This window comes from Labeo rohita, chromosome 10, assembly GCF_022985175.1.
Source record: "Labeo rohita strain BAU-BD-2019 chromosome 10, IGBB_LRoh.1.0, whole genome shotgun sequence".
Taxonomy (NCBI): domain Eukaryota; kingdom Metazoa; phylum Chordata; class Actinopteri; order Cypriniformes; family Cyprinidae; genus Labeo; species Labeo rohita.
In genome coordinates, this window is record NC_066878.1 from 26050945 (window position 1) to 26069269 (window position 18325).

General features: G+C 30.6%; 1 protein-coding gene across 1 annotated transcript in view; it reads right to left on the reverse strand.

The window, feature by feature from the left end:
- LOC127171694 (WD repeat-containing protein 70) overlaps positions 1-18325 on the reverse strand; it is an 87062-nt gene that overhangs the window by 18544 nt on the left and 50193 nt on the right. Inside the window, exons 11-13 of the mRNA XM_051120492.1 lie at positions 11750-11849; positions 9606-9690; positions 7670-7808 (exon numbers count right to left, since the gene is read on the reverse strand). Of these exons, the coding sequence (XP_050976449.1) occupies positions 7670-7808; positions 9606-9690; positions 11750-11849 (324 nt within the window). The remainder of the gene's footprint in view (positions 1-7669; positions 7809-9605; positions 9691-11749; positions 11850-18325) is intronic.

Genomic DNA, 18325 nt, shown 5'->3' on the forward strand with positions numbered 1-18325 from the left:
AACATGCTGCACTGAATTTATAAAAACATCTAAAAAAAATAAATAAATAAAATAAAAAATATATATACTAAACATCACTGTCATGCAAACATGCTGCATTGACAATAACCACATAAAATAAAACAGGAATAAATAAAATAAAATAATATTATAAAATAAACATAATCGTCATGCAAATATGCTGCACTAAAATGTATGCAACTACAACAATAATAAATAAAATAATAAAATAATCATCACTGTCAGGCAAACATGGTGCATTGAAAATAACCATATAAAATAAAAATAAAATAAGAATAAATAAAATAAAATAAAATAAAATAATAAAATAAACATCATTAAGCAAACATGCTGCACTGAATTCATAAAAACACCACAAAAAATAAATGTATGAAACTTTAACAAAAACATAAAATACAATAAAATAAAAATAAAGATTATATTTTAGTATTACATAAGATTATTTACATGCAACATGCTGCATTGAAAATAACCACATAAAATAAAATAAGAATAAATAAAATAAAATAAAATAATAAAATAAACATCATTAAGCAAACATGATGCACTGAATTCATAAAAACATCACAAAAAATAAATGTATGAAACTTTAACAAAAACATAAAATACAATAAAATAAAAATAAAGATTATATTTTAGTATTATATAAGATTATTTACATGCAACATGCTGCATTGAAAATAACCACATAAAATAAAAATAAGAATAAATAAAATAAAATAATAAAATAAAAATAATTGTTATGCAAACATGCTGCATGAATTTATAAAAATACCACAAAAATAAATGTATGAAACTACAACAAAAATATAAACTAAAATAAACATTGTCATGCAAACATGCTGCATTGAAAATAACCACACAAAATAAAATAAAATAAAATAAAATAAAATAAAATAAAATAAAATAAAATAAAATAAAATAAAATAAAATAAATGGGTCAGGATGAAAATAAGCGTGAGTAAACATTGAAGCTGTACAGGAAATCCAAAAAAAAACAAAAAACCAACAGGCATTGGAGTCTAAATGCACTTTACAAATTATCTCTAGAGATCTCTAGAGATTTACAGCACAAGAGGAGCATAATAAATCATGCAATGTCCAAGAAACTCTTTCCAAACAGATCTTGCAGTGTATGCAGTGCTCAGATCAGGAAAGACCTGCGGAGGCATTGGGGTGAAATCTGCTTAGCCTCCAGCTGTTCAGCACCAGGCTCATTTTTGCCTGAATCCACCAGCCGGACTCCGTTAAGCCTGCCTGACCTAGAATCCGGCTTTAGACCCTCCCTCCCCCCTGAACCAGAGCAGGGGTTTCTCCGGCCCTTATTGACTTAACGGGATATGCAGGGTTAATCCGTCTCCATGGGCATGTGGCCGAGTAATTGATTATTTAGAAAAGATCTGGAAGATTTGGCCGTGGATCTGAAATGTGCTTCCAGCTGAGCCTTTTTTGGCAGAATACAAAGGTAATCTCCTTTAGTCGCTCCATTACCTTGCAGATACTGTATCATGGGGTTTAGATCGTGCACATCTGTATATCTGACCTCTCCGTTACTCGCAATCGTGCCACGCGGAGACAAGGGAATAGCTGAAAATAGCGATATATGCATCTACAGATGTTCATCGTGTGCCAGAGAAACAAACACTCATAATGCACAGTATTTATGTGCTGCTCAAATGTTTCTACAAACACAGGAGGAATGATAATAACGGTATTGTGAGTGAATCAAATCTTTCTTGAGGACATTTACTGCGGTTATGGCATAGACTTAAACGACATTTCAGTAACTTATACAATCTTTCATCTTTTCTAAACAAAATAAGCTGTTTACTAGAAAGAGCGTGTGCCAAACTCACCCCAACATGGCGCCCATTCAACCAGAGGACACCAGGATGCTTTCACGTCACAGTTTGATGTATTTTGTTGGTGTTAAAGGGGTTTTCTGACTCAGATGCATACCAGTCAAAAGATATGCAGTGAAATAAGGTTTGGACTCAGAAATACACTTGAAGACAGGCTGACACATAAAGGACACCTGGAATGTGTCTCAACATTATCTGCTTTTAGCAGAAAGTTTATATTTTAGTTCTAGCGTCAGGCTGTGCAAGTCCAGAACGCGATCGGCTTCATGGTACTGCTCTGAGAAAACTTCAAAGACAGTTAAATAAACACTATATCACTTCAATCCCTGCAGCACTGAATATGTTGGTAAGAGATACTGTACTTTCAAAAGATGTAACTCAAAGAAAGCATATATAGGGAAAACAACAGTGGTCCCAGAATCGAACCTTGAGGAACACCACATATTACAGGGGCCAACATACTTCCTATATTTACAGCAAATGTCCTATCCTTTAGGTAGGAGGCAAACCATGCTGAGAAACTTACAAAGGCACTTATATAAACATTATATTACTTCAATCGCAGCAGCACTGGATATCTTTTAGTTTTTGAACATCAAGCCACATTCCAAATGGTACTGGAAAATAAAACCGAAAATCGTCAGAGTAACAGTGGTAACAGATACTGTTCTTCCGAAAGATGTAACTCAAGGGAAGCATATATAGGGAAAACAACAGAGGTCCCAGAATCAAACCCTGGGGAACACCACATACTGAAGGGGGTGACATGGAGGGAAAATTCCCAATATTCACAGCAAATCTCCTATCCTTTAGATAGGATGCAAAGCACTCCGAGATACCCAGAAAGACACTTAAATATTTTATCAGTCCAGTCTGAGCAGCACTGGATGTGTTTTAGTTTCCGGACATCAAGCCGTATTCTAATGTCACTGGAAAATAAAACTAAAAATCGTCAGCGTAACAGTGGTAACAGATACTTTACTTCTGAAAGAAATAACTCAAAGCGAACATACAGTATATAGGGAAAACAACAGTGGTCCCAGAATCGAACCCTGGGGAACACCACATACTACAAAGGCCAATCAGGAGGAAAAATTTCCTACATTAACAGGAAATGTCCTATCCTTAAGATGGGAGGCAAATCACAACAAGAAACCTACAAAGACACTTAAACTAATATTATATCACTTCAATCGTAGCAGCACTGAATGTGTTTAAATTTTCGGACATCAAGCTGTATGTCACTGGAAAGAAGAACTGAAAATCGTCAATCGTCGGTATGAGATTCTGTTTTTCCAAAAGTTATAACTTGAAGAAACCATATATAGGGAAAACAACAGCTGTCCCAGAATCGAACCCTGGGGAACACCACATACTACAGAGGCTGACTTACAGGAAAAATGTCCTATATTCACATCAAATGTCCCATCCTACAGATGTAAGGCAAATCATTCAGAGAAACCTACAAAGACACTTAAACATGACATCACCTAAATTCGAGCAGCACTTGATCCATTTCAGTTTTTGGAGATCAAGCTGCATTCCAATGTCAATAGAAAATAGAACTGAAAACAGTCAGCTTAACAGTGGTGAAAGATATTGTACTTCCGAAAGATACGCAAGCATATACAGGGAAAACAACAGAGGTGCCAGAATCAAACCACATACTACAAAGATCGTTTGGAGGAAAAATTTCTTATATTCACAGCAAAATTCCCCATTCTTTAGATAGAAGGCAAATCACACTGAGAAACCTACAAAGACACTTGAATAAATATTATTTCACTTTATTCGTAGCAGCACTAAATGTGTTTTAGTTTTCGGACATCAGGCCGCATGTCACTGGAAAAAAGAACTGAAAATCGTCAGCGTAGCAGTGGTATGAGATTCTGTTCTTCCAAAAGTTATAATACGAAGAAACCATATATAGGGAAAACAACAGGGTCTTAGTATCGACCCCTGGTGAACACCACATACTACAGAATTTGACCTGGAAAAAAAAAATCCTATATTCGCAGGAAATGCCTTTTTCTAATTAATAGAAGGCAAACCACAGAAAGAAACCTACAAAGACACTTTAATAAACATTATACCACTTCAATCTGAGCAGGACTGGATCTGTTTTAGTTTTCAGACATCAAGTCACATTCTAACATAACTAACATAAAATAAAACTGAAAATCATCAGCATAACAATGGTATAGGATAGTGGTCTTCCAAAAGTTGTCAAAGTAAACTCAAAGTAAACATGTATAGGGAAAACAACAGTGGTCCCAGAACCAAACCCTGGGGAACACCACATACTACAGAGGCTGTTTGGAGGAACAATGTCTTATATTTAAAGTACATGTCCTCTACAAAGTGGTTTGCCTGCAAAGACACTTAAAAACATTATATCACTTCAATCTGAGCAGCACTAGATGTTTTAGTTTTTGAACATCAAGCCGCATTTCTAATGTGACTGGAAAAGAGAACTGAAAAACATCAGCGTAACAGTGGTAAAAGATATTGTACTTCCGAAAAATATCTCTCAAAGCGAACAAATATAGCGAAAACAACAGTGGTAGTGGTCCCAGAACTGACTCTTGGGGAACACCACATACTACATGGGCTGAGAAATTTCCTGTGTGCACAGCAAATATTCTAGCCTTTAAAGAGGAGGCAAACCACTCCGAGATACCTACAAAGACAGTTAAATGAACACTATATCACTTCAATTCAAACAGCACTGGATCTGTTTTAGTTTTCAGAACTCAAGTTGCATTCTAATGTCACTGAGAAATAGAACTTAAAAGCATCAGCCTAATAGTGGTATGAGATACTGTACTTCCGAAAGATGTAACCTTAAAGCAAGCATATATAGGGAAAACAATAGAGGTCCTATAATCGAACCCTGGGGAACACCACATATCACAGGGGCTGAGAAATTTTCTGTATGCACAGCAAATTTTCTAGCCTTTAAAGAGGAGGCAAACCACTCCGAGATACCTACAAAGACAGTTAAATAAACACTATATCACTTCAATTCAAGCAGCACTGGATCTGTTTTAGCTTTCGGACATCAAGCCGCATTCCAAATGTCCAGTGTAGAAGGAGCAGCAGGCGTCCTGGAGGACGCACATGTCTCACCTGATTTTTACACCTTGTGAAAAAGTCAGCAAAGCTGAGAACCACCCCTGGAGTATTTACTCTTTCCAGCCTGGAGATGTGTCCACAATCCGGCATAGAGCACGACCCCGCCACGGGGTTATGGCCCGTGTTTACACTCGCATGATTGGTAGCTCTTCCTGTCACAGGACGGCCTGGTGCAGCACTTCATAAAGACAGCACTTAAATTCTTCAGCCGTCTTGCGCTGAATAAACACTGTAAATAGCTCGCTCGTCAGGTCGGCTATAAATAACTTAAGCCCTCTGGACGGGCCAAAGGTATTTTCAACGAACAAGAGCTGTCCACCGTTGCTAATATGACAGAAGAAAATGGAAAATGTCTGTGATGCATCAAACAAAGAATATTATGTACTTCTGATTCATCCCAGTGCTGCAACTCCTTGGATGTATTTAGTGTGCTAGATGTCAACATCTGCTTTATGCCATCCTGTCATCTTTAAGACAAGAAGCAACCTCGGATGGAGAGCATTAGCCTTTACGCTGTTATGACTAGAGCTGGAGCGCTGGGACTGAGAGAAACCGACTCAGCAGCACATTTGATCACAGACGGCCACGGGAGCTTTAAGCCGTCACTCAGATGTGCCCGTCGTCCTGTACGCTGACCTCAGGAAGAGCTCCCAGAGACACTCTACTCGCTTCAGATGAATCAAGCTCTTAAAGAGTGCGGGGATGCTTGTCAAGGTCACTCGTTTGTCACTCCAGCAAATGGATGGAGGAAGACAACGTTCCCTTCGCTTCCAAAGGGACAAACAGGCGGAAAGTTTCACTTCTTGTCTGCATTTGCACTGCTAATCTGACAGAACAGAACTTAATAAGTAATTTAAGACTGGACAGAGTTCCCATGAATAGAGAAAATCATTTTATGTTCTGGATACTGGATAATACATATACTTATATATACTAATAATTATATATACTAGATAGCCGTATCATACGTACAGTAATCAACAATTGAAGTGGATCAAAAACTTTAATCAAAGTTGTCTTAAAACCAAAACAATACCCATTCTTGTCTTAGGACAACTTCGATGAACTTTTTTGATCCACTTCAAATGTTAACTACTGTATACTATATAGCAATATTAATGAAGGCAAAGCACTGATCTATACTGCACAATCCTCCTCACCAACACAGAAGTTTGTGTTAAACCAACAGCAGTTTCCCCGCTGTAACTCAAAGAAAGCATATACAGGAAAAACAACAGTGGTCCCAGAACCGAACCCTGGGGAACACCACATACTACAAAGGCCGTTTGGAGGAAAAATTTCCTACATTCACGGCAAAATGCCCTGTTCTTTAGCCAGGAGGCAAACCATGGCAAGAAACCTACAAAGACACTTTAATAAAAATGATATCACTTCAATCTGAGCAGCACTACAGGTTTTAGTTTTTAAACATCAAGCTGCGTTCCAAATGTAACTGAAAAATAAAACTGAAAATTGTCAGCGAAATAGTGGTATGAGATACTGTACTAGGGCTGCACGATTAATCGTATTTTAATCTCGACAGCGAAATCCACCTTTCTCTATTAATTAAAAGCAATCGTCACAATATTGGCCGGCTCATTATTTATCCTGAAAACATGTTTTTAATTTGGCATTTGCGTTATCTTGCATTGCCAACAAGCCTTCGTTAGCGTTCATGATTGTGGTTGCCAGGTGTAAAGAGATGAAGTCCCCAAAACAGAGCTTTTCTCCTTTAAGTATACACTTTCCGCCCCGTGTTTAACTTAATCTGTGCAATCTGGCAACCCTGTGCACGCGCTGGCTGATGGCGGAACAAGGGCTGATGATATGAAAACATACATGTGCTGGAGTTTAGCAATCTGCTTACATGAAAGTGTCATACAGCGAAAGTGTGTTTTTTCACAAGCAATTTGTGCTGCTTGTGTAACCAAATCTGCCATGATCAAACTTTCTCCGGGTTTCCATAATAGATCTATTGTGTTTGAGGAATAAATGCGCTTTTACTCCCTGTGGCAATACAATGGGGAAAAATGTACACAACTTGGAATTATTTTAAGCTATATTATACGTTTCTAAAGTTTTTACCAGTTTTCATAATATTAATCAGTTGGCAATGTTATTATCAGTGTGTATTAATGATCTTTGAGCAAATTTACTGTTCAATCTGAGTGGCTTGTCTTATTTGAAAACAAATTGCAACTTAGAAAATGTAGAGAATACAGATTATAAAACACTAACCAAAAACCATGAGTTTTGTATTATCATAGTTGGATAAATGAAGTCAGTGTATGTGTAGTCAGTGAAGGCTGGTTAAAGGACACATGAAATGTTATTGCATTTACCCTATTGAATAATTGTGATTAGAATTTTTATCAAAATAATCGTGCTTATCAGTTTAACCCTATACTGTACTTGCGAAAGATATAATTTAAAGGAAGGACATTTAGGGAAAACAACAGTGGTCCTAGAACCGAACCCTGGGGAACACCACATACTACAAAGGCCGTTTGGAGGAAGTTCCTGTCCTATTCTGAATAGGAGGCAAACCAACATCTGAGCAGCACTAGATGTTTTTGTTTTTGAACATCAGGCTGCATTCCAAATGTTACTGAAAATTCTCCACATAAAACAGAAGTTTGCATTAAACCTACCGTATCAGCTACTTCAATCTCATAGACCTTCTGAAGAGATTCACGCTCAAAGAACAGCAGCTTCCCGTTGCCTTCGTCTTTCTTGACCGAGGTTCCCGTCAGCAGCAATTTGTCATCCGGACTGAAGCAGCAGTCGGTCCTGTTCACAAAACATTCATCAGCACAGTTACAGAAGACAAGCCTTACAGTACACTTCATAATCGGCTGTGCTTTCATGAGTAATAGTAAACAGACTTCCAACATAACGCTTACAGTTCCCATCAGTGCTGCTATAATTAACTAGAACTAAAGCTACTAAAAAATAATGTTGAAATAAAAAAAAAAATTAAATAAAAAACAAGCAAAATAACTGAAACTAAAATCTGAAATGTTGTCTAAATGAAAAGCTTGATAAGTTGCAGTAATAAAATAACTAAAAGTTTAAAAAAAAGTGTTCTCTATCTGAGGAAATACTTCAAAGCTAACCATAACAAGGAAAATATATATTAACCAAAGAAATTTCCATGACTACTTCAGGCCCATTAATCATATGTTTTAAAATCAAGAATTTGATATGCATCTTTTGTACATTTTATACTTTATATAAAATATTGTATTTTTTATTAAAGTTTATATTTTATATAACTTTTACAATATTTCAATCAATATTTATTAAAAAAAAAAAAAAAAAAGAGTGGAATTGTATAGTTTAGACCACAGGAGCTTTTCAATATATTCATTTTAAATGATCCTGAAAGTGTAAAAAATATTTTTATTAATGTACTAATATTACATGCAGTCTTTTAAATAATAAAAGCTTATAAAAGTTGCTTGCATATTCATTCTAAAATCAATAATTAATTACTAACGTTATTTGTTATTATTACTACTATTACTACATGATTGATTTGTATTTGTTTATTAATAATAAATTGTTTCTTTTATAATTAAAATGTTGCATGCATATTAATAAACAAATGCAGTTTTGCATGTCACAAAAGGTGTAATATTCCATGCAGTCTCTCAAATAATATGAGCTTATTAAAGCTAGCATATTCATTATAAATTGGTTATTTAATTACTTCATTTAATATTAGTACTATTATTACTACTGCTACATGATTAGTTTGTATTTATTGTGTATTATTATTAATACATTATTTCTTTTATAGTTAATATGCTAAATGCATATTAATTAAAAAATTAATAAAAAATGTTTTTGCTAATTTTGCACATCACATAGGGTATGAAAAATGATTTTATAAATGTACTAATATTCCACACAGTCTCTCTAATAACATGAGCTCATTAAAGCTGGTTGCATATTAACATTAAAATGAATATTTAAATACTAATGTTATTTATTTTTACTACTACTACTACTCCATGATTAATTTGTAATTATTGTTCATTATTATTAATTATTTCTTTTATAGTTAATATGCTGCATGCTTTTTAAAAAGCAAATGAAAATGCAGTTGTTTTTTTTTATTTTGAACGTCACACAGGGTATGGAAAATGATTTTATAAATGTACTAATATTTCATGCAGTCTCTCAAATAATATGAGCTCATTAAAATTCTTTGCATATTCATAAAAATGAAATTATATAATATTATTCTATAGATTTATTTTTAATTTTTTTAATTTTTAATTTTATTAATACATTTAATTGATTTTTTTTTTCATTTATTTCATTTCTATATCATTTACCAATCTATTTAATTTAAATGAATGTGGTTCTTTTTACCTTTCCGTTCAAAGAATAAATATTATAAATATTAAAAATAAATCATTTATTTATGTAATAATTTATTTAAATGTAGTAATTTGAAATTAAAATAAAATAAATGAAAAATAAATACAAACACATTAAATAAATGAAATAAAATAATAGATGAACTCATTTTCTTAAGAAGTGTTCATAGTGGAAACGTGCATGAAACTTTTCATTTACATGGGAAAGAAGGAGGTCAAGCCAGAAACAGCAGCGAGAGGTTTCCTGAAGTTGCGCATGTCCCACGTCTTCAGAGTGTCGTCTCCTGAAAACACAGAGACAGAAGAAGCTCAGACGCTGCCGGAGGGGTCGCATCAAAGCGCCGATGGCGAGCGAGCGGCTGAATCGGCGTCATTGTCCGTCTGCGTGAGTCAGAGAAGATGAGGCATGACGCGGCGTGAGTCTGACGCTCGGGGATCTCCAGACGCGTGCTGCTGACTAACGCTCCTCAAAGTGTGATTCCCTGCCCCAGAGTCACACACGGGTCACTTCCACGCCGCAACCAGCGATCACGCTAAACACAAGACCTCCATTATCTGGACACAAGTCCGCTTTGTGCTCGCATCGAGCATATTCTCACATATTCAATATATTTTAGCATTTAAAGCCCACATATCCAGCTGTCAAGGTCAATGCAGAATAGCGGTAGGCGGTATGAATAAAATCAGATATCATGGTATGAATAATCTTATATCAAACTAAGAGTTTTTCTCACCATATCAGCAGTTCTTATGTTTTAAAGACATGTTTATTACATTTTATAAATAAATAAATAAATAAATAAATAAATAAATATAAATAAACAAAAACATTAAATAATCATAAACAAAATAAATGAAGTAAATTAAATTAAATTAGACAATAAAAAAAAACTGAAAATAAAATCAGAAAAAAATACAGAAATTTAATTAATAATAAAATAAAAACAATGAAATAAATTGTTGGTAACTAAACAAAAATAAGATTTAGGTTGAAGAAGAAATACATATATTATATACATTAAACTTTCTGGAAGGATATATTTTATTTCATTTCATTTTTTTAATTACTTTTTTATTTTATAATTTCTACAAGATTGCTATTTTAAATGAATTCTGTTCTTTCCAAAGAATATTGAGCATCAAAAATAATAAATAAAATATATAAATATATAAAATTAAAATAAATTAAAAACATTTAAATTATTTAAAAGTGAAAAAATAAATTGAATAAACATTTTTTTATTTCTATAAGATTTCTATGTTAAATTAATGTGGTTCTTTTTAACTTTTTATTTATTAAAGAATCCTAAAAAAAGTTTCCAAAAAAAATTGAGCATCAAAAAATGTTTCCACCATTGATAATAAGAGAATAAATGAAAAATAAATCATTTAAAAATGAATAAATAAATTGAATGATTTGAAATAAAACTAAAATAAATAAAAAATAAATAAAAATAAATACATGAAATAAAATAATAAATTAAATTTAGAAAATGATATCAACTGAAATAAAACATAATAAATCAAAATAAATAAATGGAATTATCACATGAAAATGAAAGAAATATTCAAATTAATTAATTAATTAATTAATTATTAAATATAATTAGAATAGTACATAACATTAAATAAATTGATAGAAAAATTAAATAAATTTTAAAACTTAAATAAAAAAGATTAAATAAAATTAGAAATTAAAATAAATAAATAAAATATTAAATATAAATAGAATAAGAATAAGAATAAATATTTAAAAAATTTCTATAAGATTTCTATTTTAAATGAGATTTCTATTTAAATGTTCTTTTTAACTTTCTAGTCATCAAAGAATCCTGGAAAATGTACTAGTTTCCAAAAAAATATTGAGCATCAAAAAACGCTTCCAGCATTGATAATAATCAGAGAATAAAATGTAAAAATAAGTCATTTAAAAATGAATAAATAAATTAAATAATTTGAAATAAAAAATGAAAAACTGAGTAAAAATTAATACACAAAATAAAAAATACATTTAAATAAATGAATAAAAAATGAAATCAGTTAAAATAAAACAAATGAAAATAAATAAAAATATATAAATGGAATTATCAGATCAAAATAAAATAAATATTATAATTATGAATGAATTAATGAATTATTACATTTAATTATAATTGTAAATAAAATTTAAGTAAATAAAATTAAATAAAAAAAGAAATACAACATTAAAATAAATTAAAAATAAGTAAACTATTGAACAAAGAATAAACAAATAAATGAATAAATAAAAATAAATAAAAAACTGTCAAATATACATGACCGAGTCCTAATACAGACAGATGGAGAAACGAGGGCTGGTCTAACCTCCTCGAGATGCTAGAGTTACTCCGTCGTAGGAGAACGTGAGGCAGGACGTGTCGGATCCGGCGGCGTGGGCCTGACGGCAGTGAAACTTGGTGTGGACCTGAAACAAAACACACCAGACCACATATTAGAGAGACAGAGGAGGACCTTTCAACACGTCTGGATGAGCAGGAGGCGAGACCTGCGCTGCATTAATACTCTCAGAAGACACACAGAGAGCTTTCATAGTCGCCGTCTGCGGCCCATACGCTTTCCATCTGCAAAACCAGCCAAAAACAACATCACACTCCAGTCCGAAAACCGCTTCATTCTTGGAAACGTCGCTCGGAGCGGGCACATGCTATTCATCCCTCACCCCGTTTCTCACATTTAACATCAACACAAGAATTGAGAACGGATGTAGAAGCCAAAAACCTTTTTTAAGTGCCGTGCAGACAAACCAGCGGGTAACTTTCATCACTTCTTTTGAAGAGAGACCCTCTCGTACCCTCCTGTCTGTTCAGATACTGGACCACCCGAGACTTCGGCCTCAACAGCTCGTTATGTAAGACAGTGTGATGAGATCTCAATGATTTTTCGGAGGTCTGACGATCTAATGGAGGGTGAACAGGAAGAGCCGGCGGCCTACATGAGCTCTAACACTAATATATATCAAGTGTTTGTGGTATTCTGTAGGGTTATGACACTTTTATTAGCAGGAGAGGGAAAAGCTGAGCAAAATAAAATATAATTAAATTAAATTAAAAATTATATTTACATGAAAAATGAAATATAAATAAATAAATGAAATAAACTATAATATAATATATATATATATATATATATATATATATATATATATATATATATATATATATATATATATATGAAATAAATTAAATAATTGAATAAAATGAAATAAACTGAAATAAAACAAAGAAAGTAAGAAAGAAGTAAAGAAAATAAGTGGAATTATCAAGTAAAATGAATTAATTTTTTTTTTCAATTATTATTTTTATAATTATTTAAAAAATATTAAATATAATTATAAAAGTAAATATAAACATTAGTATAAAATAAATAAATAAATAAATAAAAATGCTGAAATAAAATTATAAATTAAAATACAAAAGTAAAAATAAAATAAAATAAAATAAAAATAAAAAATTACTCAAAAATGAATAGATAAATTGAAATAAAAATAAATGAATAAAAATAAATAATAAATACAATAAATAAATGGAATAAAATTAATTAAATTAAAATATATTTGTTTTAATAAATATATATTTGTTTTTGGTTAGTTATATATACATACATATATATGTGTATTATGTTTTAATAAATATATATTTGTTTGTTTAGTTTTTATATATATATATATATATATATATATATATATATATATATATATATATATATATATATATATATAGTGGAGAGCAGACCAGAAAAAATAAAGAAATAAATAGAATGAAATACATTTATATTTTAATAAATATGTATATACTTTTAATACAAATGAGAGCAGGGTGAAAAAAAAAATTAAATATATTTATGTTTTAATAAATATATATTTGTTTTTGTATAGTGGAGAGCAGACCAGAAAATAAACAAATAAACAAACAAACAGATAAATAAATAATAGAAGGAAATATTTATAATTTAATAAATATAATATATAATTTTTGTAATACACTGGTGAGCACAGCAGAAAAACAATAAAATCTAAAATAAAAAAAAAAAATAAATAAATAAAAAAAATAAATAAATAAATAAATAAATAAATAAAACAAATTAAACCAGGGCAACAATCTATCAATTTATAATAATTAAGACAATAAATATTATGTTTGGTTTAAATAATTTTGTGCTTAATTCGTGTTCAAAGAAATTCATTCATTCATTCCTTTATTTATCCAAGTTAAAAAATGTCTTTTACAAGTTAGTTTGTGCTCCACACATGAATGATTCTCAAATCATGTGTTTTTTTGTGGAAATATATCAGCATATGTGTTTGAAATGACATGACAGTGAGTAAATAATGAACACACATCATTTGTGAACTGTTTTTCCTGTTTTTTAACAGTGGAAATGTTCAATGGGGTTTTGTTTTTGTAGCCAAAACGTCACAGTTTGAGTCTCCACAGAAAGTGACTTGCAAAAATAAACCCAACTTGAGTAGTTTTGACTGGAGTCGTGACAACTAGCCCCACTCAGTTAAAATAAATGAAGAGTGATGGAAACCGAAGCCAGTTTATAGATGGAAAACCAGAAGAGAGTGAAAACACCAGCTGAGGACGGGACAAAACAACGGATCGACGGCCTACAAGTGAGAGACGGAGGAGAAAACGCAGCTCAGAAACATCAGCGGTGTGAGAGCAAGTGACGGGACGTACTACAGAGGAAATCACGGCGCTGGAACGGCCAGATAACGCCCCGTCCCGTTCTCGCCGCCAAACCAATTTACTCCTGAATAATTGGCGTCTTTATCAGAGTTTCTCCACCTGGTCGCGCGGCCGCTGAAGCGCAGCTCTGCTGATTAACCCACCGCCAAATCAGCTTCATTAATTCACTAAAGTTACTACACTCCAAACGAAGGACGTCTGTCAAGTGTCTTTATGTTTCTCCACAACCCGAAATACAACATGAAATCACAAAGCGTGTTATTACCCATCTCTGCTCTTACAGCCGTACGATTCATCACTGTATGCCACTGTAAAGGAAAGATGGTTTCATAATAATATTAAAAAATAATAATATTAGAGCAGTGGTTCTTAACCAGGGGACTGTGGCTAAATTAAATTAAATTAAATTAAATTAAATTAAATTAAATTAAATTAAAATCTGTATTGTTATGCAAAAAAAATAAATAAATAAATTAACTGAATTAAAATGCTAAAAAAGTCATATTAAATCAATGACATTTAATTTATATATATTTAACAAACTTAAAGATATAACAATTGTGCTAATAGAAGCTTTTTAAACAAGAAGCTTAAACTGAATTCAATTATAATTTATGTATTTTTAAACTTTGGTTTTTATTGAAGAACAAAGTTCTTGTAATTTCTGGTATCACAAACTTAATTATATTAATCTAATATATCTCAGTTTGAGTTTGTGTAAAAAAAAAAGCTTTTGAAAACAAACAGCAAAATTAAATTAACACAAATTTTATGTATTGAAAAAATCTAAATGTATTAAATTGCTAAAAATGTAAAGAAAAAAAGCTTTAAAAAGTATCATTTTAATTTTTATTTTTTCCACCTGACTTTGTTTTGACTAAATGAAGAAGAAGAAAAAAAAAAAATAATTAAATTGTTACTTAAAAATTTTTAAAACAAAAATATAACGAAAACATGTTTACTTTTTTTTATTATTATTTATTTACTTTTAAGAACATGCAGTTCTTTGACTTCTGGAAATAATAAAATTAATTGTGGTTGATGAGTATAATATAATAATCATGCATGATTAAATTATTTTTTTTATGTATTAAAATAACCTAATTGAATTAAAATGCTAACAATGTAAAGAAAAAAAGTAAACTAAACAAATAAATAAAATGTATATTTCCCTCTCAACACTTTTTTTTTTATTTGTTTACAAAAAAATACAATTTAATATATATTTAAAAAAAAAAAAAAGAACAAAAACAAAGTTCTTGTAACTTCTGGTATCACACACTCTATATTAATCTAATACATCTCTCAGTTTGTGTAAATAAAAGACTTTGAAAACAAGCAGCTGAATAAAATTAACTAAAATTTGGATTTTTTATGCATTGAAATAATCTAAACAAATTAAATTGCTAAAAATGTTACAATTTTTTAAAATCATAATTTTTATATATTTTTCCACCTCACCACTTTGTTTTTCCCTAACAAAATGAAAAAAGTAATATTTTTTAATTATAACTTTAATATATTTTTCTACCTCAACATATATATATATATATATATAAATATAATATATAATATATATATAATCTAAATGAATTCAACTGTTAAAAATCTTAAGACTTTTTTAAATCATAATTTTAATATATTTTTCCATCTCAACACTTTGTTTTTACCTAACAAAATGAAAAAAAAAAAAAAGAATAATAATTGTATATTGTAAATTAAAATGTTTGAAAAAAAAAAATAATGAAAAAATGTTTACTTTTTTATTTTTATTTTGAAGAACATACTTCTGGAATCACAAAATTCATTGTGGTTTAGTACAATATATTAATCAGCATAATTAAATTCAAATTAAATTATAATTTTTGATGTGTTAAAATAACAGAATTAAAACACTAAAAGGTAAAAAAAAAAAAAAAAAAAAAAAAAAGTATAATAAATAAATAAATAAATAAATTTATTTATCCCCCTCAGCACTTTTTGTTTTTACTACTAAAATAAAATAAAATATTATAAAATAAAATATTTTTTTTATTTTGAACAACATACAGCTCTTCGACCTCTTGATTAGTATAATATATTAATCACCCTAATTAAATTAAATATATATTTTTTCTGTATTAAAATAACCCGAGTTAAAATGCTGAACGAGTTAAACATGTTGAGACCCGTTAAAGCCTCCAAAACCTTAGAACTCATTTACACGGTAATGTCATTAACACAGGATGAAAAAATTGTTTCCATCAAATGATTTCAGGAGAGTTTCAACAAAAAACAACACCAACCTAATATTTCAATAAGCTAATATCTGATCAAATCCTGACAGATGAAAACAGAAGTGACAATGCCGTTCCTTGTTTGTCACTCAGAAACCTCAAGCGGAAAACCACGTTAAACATCAGCGTGAGCAACCGCCATATGAAACTCCCATCGATTAGCACGAATCAGCTGGACAGAGATCCGAGCTCACGGCTAAATCAAACATCCGTCCCGACACCTCCTCGGGTTTCAGGGTTCAGCTCTCGGAGCACAAAACAGCCCTGTTTCTGCCGGGACGAGTCCTGCGCTCCGTCTCCAGCAGATCGGCGCACGAAGGAACGCTCGCCCCACAGAGAAGCGCCTGATTATTGTTGACAAGTCGTATTCAGGCCCCCCGCGTCCCAGAATGCCGTTCGGGCCGCGGCTCGGGTTTCCGTCCCGCCGCGAGCCCTGATTACCGGCCAGAGCTTCCAGAGACGTCCATCATCCGCTGCCTGTCATCGCCAGCAGCGGGACGAGCATCGCACGCCCACATTTCACTGGAGGATGGAGGAAAAAACCTGTAACTCAAGCCAAATGTGTTCAGATCCACCTGCCATCTTTAACTTCACCTACATTTAATACAAACCGAGCTGTTTACAACACAACTTCATACTACGACAACTAGTCACTGGTTTGATCAAGTTTGATGGGTTACAGTCATCAGATCTGCACACGATCATCACAATATCTGTACAATACACTGCAAAACTAATTCTTTCATAAAAGTTTAGTCAACCTAAAATTTTAAGTTACTTAATGTTAATTTAAGTGACAGCTGGAATATTTTAGTTGACTAAACTAAACATTTTAAGTCTGCAAGGTAACAAATTATTTTAAGTTGAAACAACTTTTTTTTTTTTTTTTAGTAGTGTAGTAGAACAATTTTTGCTGCATCAACAATTCTGGTAGCACTTTACTGTAAGTTTCAGTTTGGTCATTTATAATTATTTATTAATCTTAATAATGATTCCTGTTCATTTCTAAATGCACTTATACACATTTAATATTTCAAGATCTATATGTTAATCTTAATGTAATCAGTGCTGTTATTGTTAACTAAAACCAGAGAGAAAATTGAGCTGAAATAAAATAAAATACACGTTAAAAAACTTCAACCAACAATGAAAACTTTTGCCTTTGTAACTAAATGAAAAATTAGATTAAGTTGAAACAGAAAAATATAAAAGAAATATACATACAAATAGAACATTTATTTATTTATTTTATTTTGTGTGTATATTATATATATATACACATATATATATTAATTTGATCTGTTTTTTTTTTTCATTTAATGTTTATTTATTTACAATTTTTTTTGTCTGTTTATTTTATTTTCAATTATTTTATTTATTTATGTTTTTAATTTGATATGTTTTTTCATTTATTTAATTTTTTATTAATTTATGATCTATTTTATCTGTTTATTTAATTTTACTTATTTTTCATTTTATTTAATTTTCTTTACTTTTCATTTATTTTATTTATTTGATAAATGCATGATTTTGTTTGATCAGTTTTTTCATTTATTTATTTTTTTATTAATTTATGATTTATTTTATCTGTTTATTTAATTTATTTTATTTATTTGATAAATGCATGACATTGTTTGATCAGTTTTTCCATTTATTTCCATTTTTATTAATTTATGATTTTATTTTATCTGTTTCATTTTATTTATTTTTAATTTTATTTCCTTTTCATTTATTTTATTTATTTGATAAATGCATGATTTTGTTTGATTTGTTTAGTTCATTTTAAACTAAATACAAATATTAAAAAAATAAAAATCATGCAAAAATGATAAAAATGATTTTATTGTATCTGTTAATTTCATTTTCATTTTTTTAATCAATTTATGATTGTTTTAACTGTTTATTTCATTCAT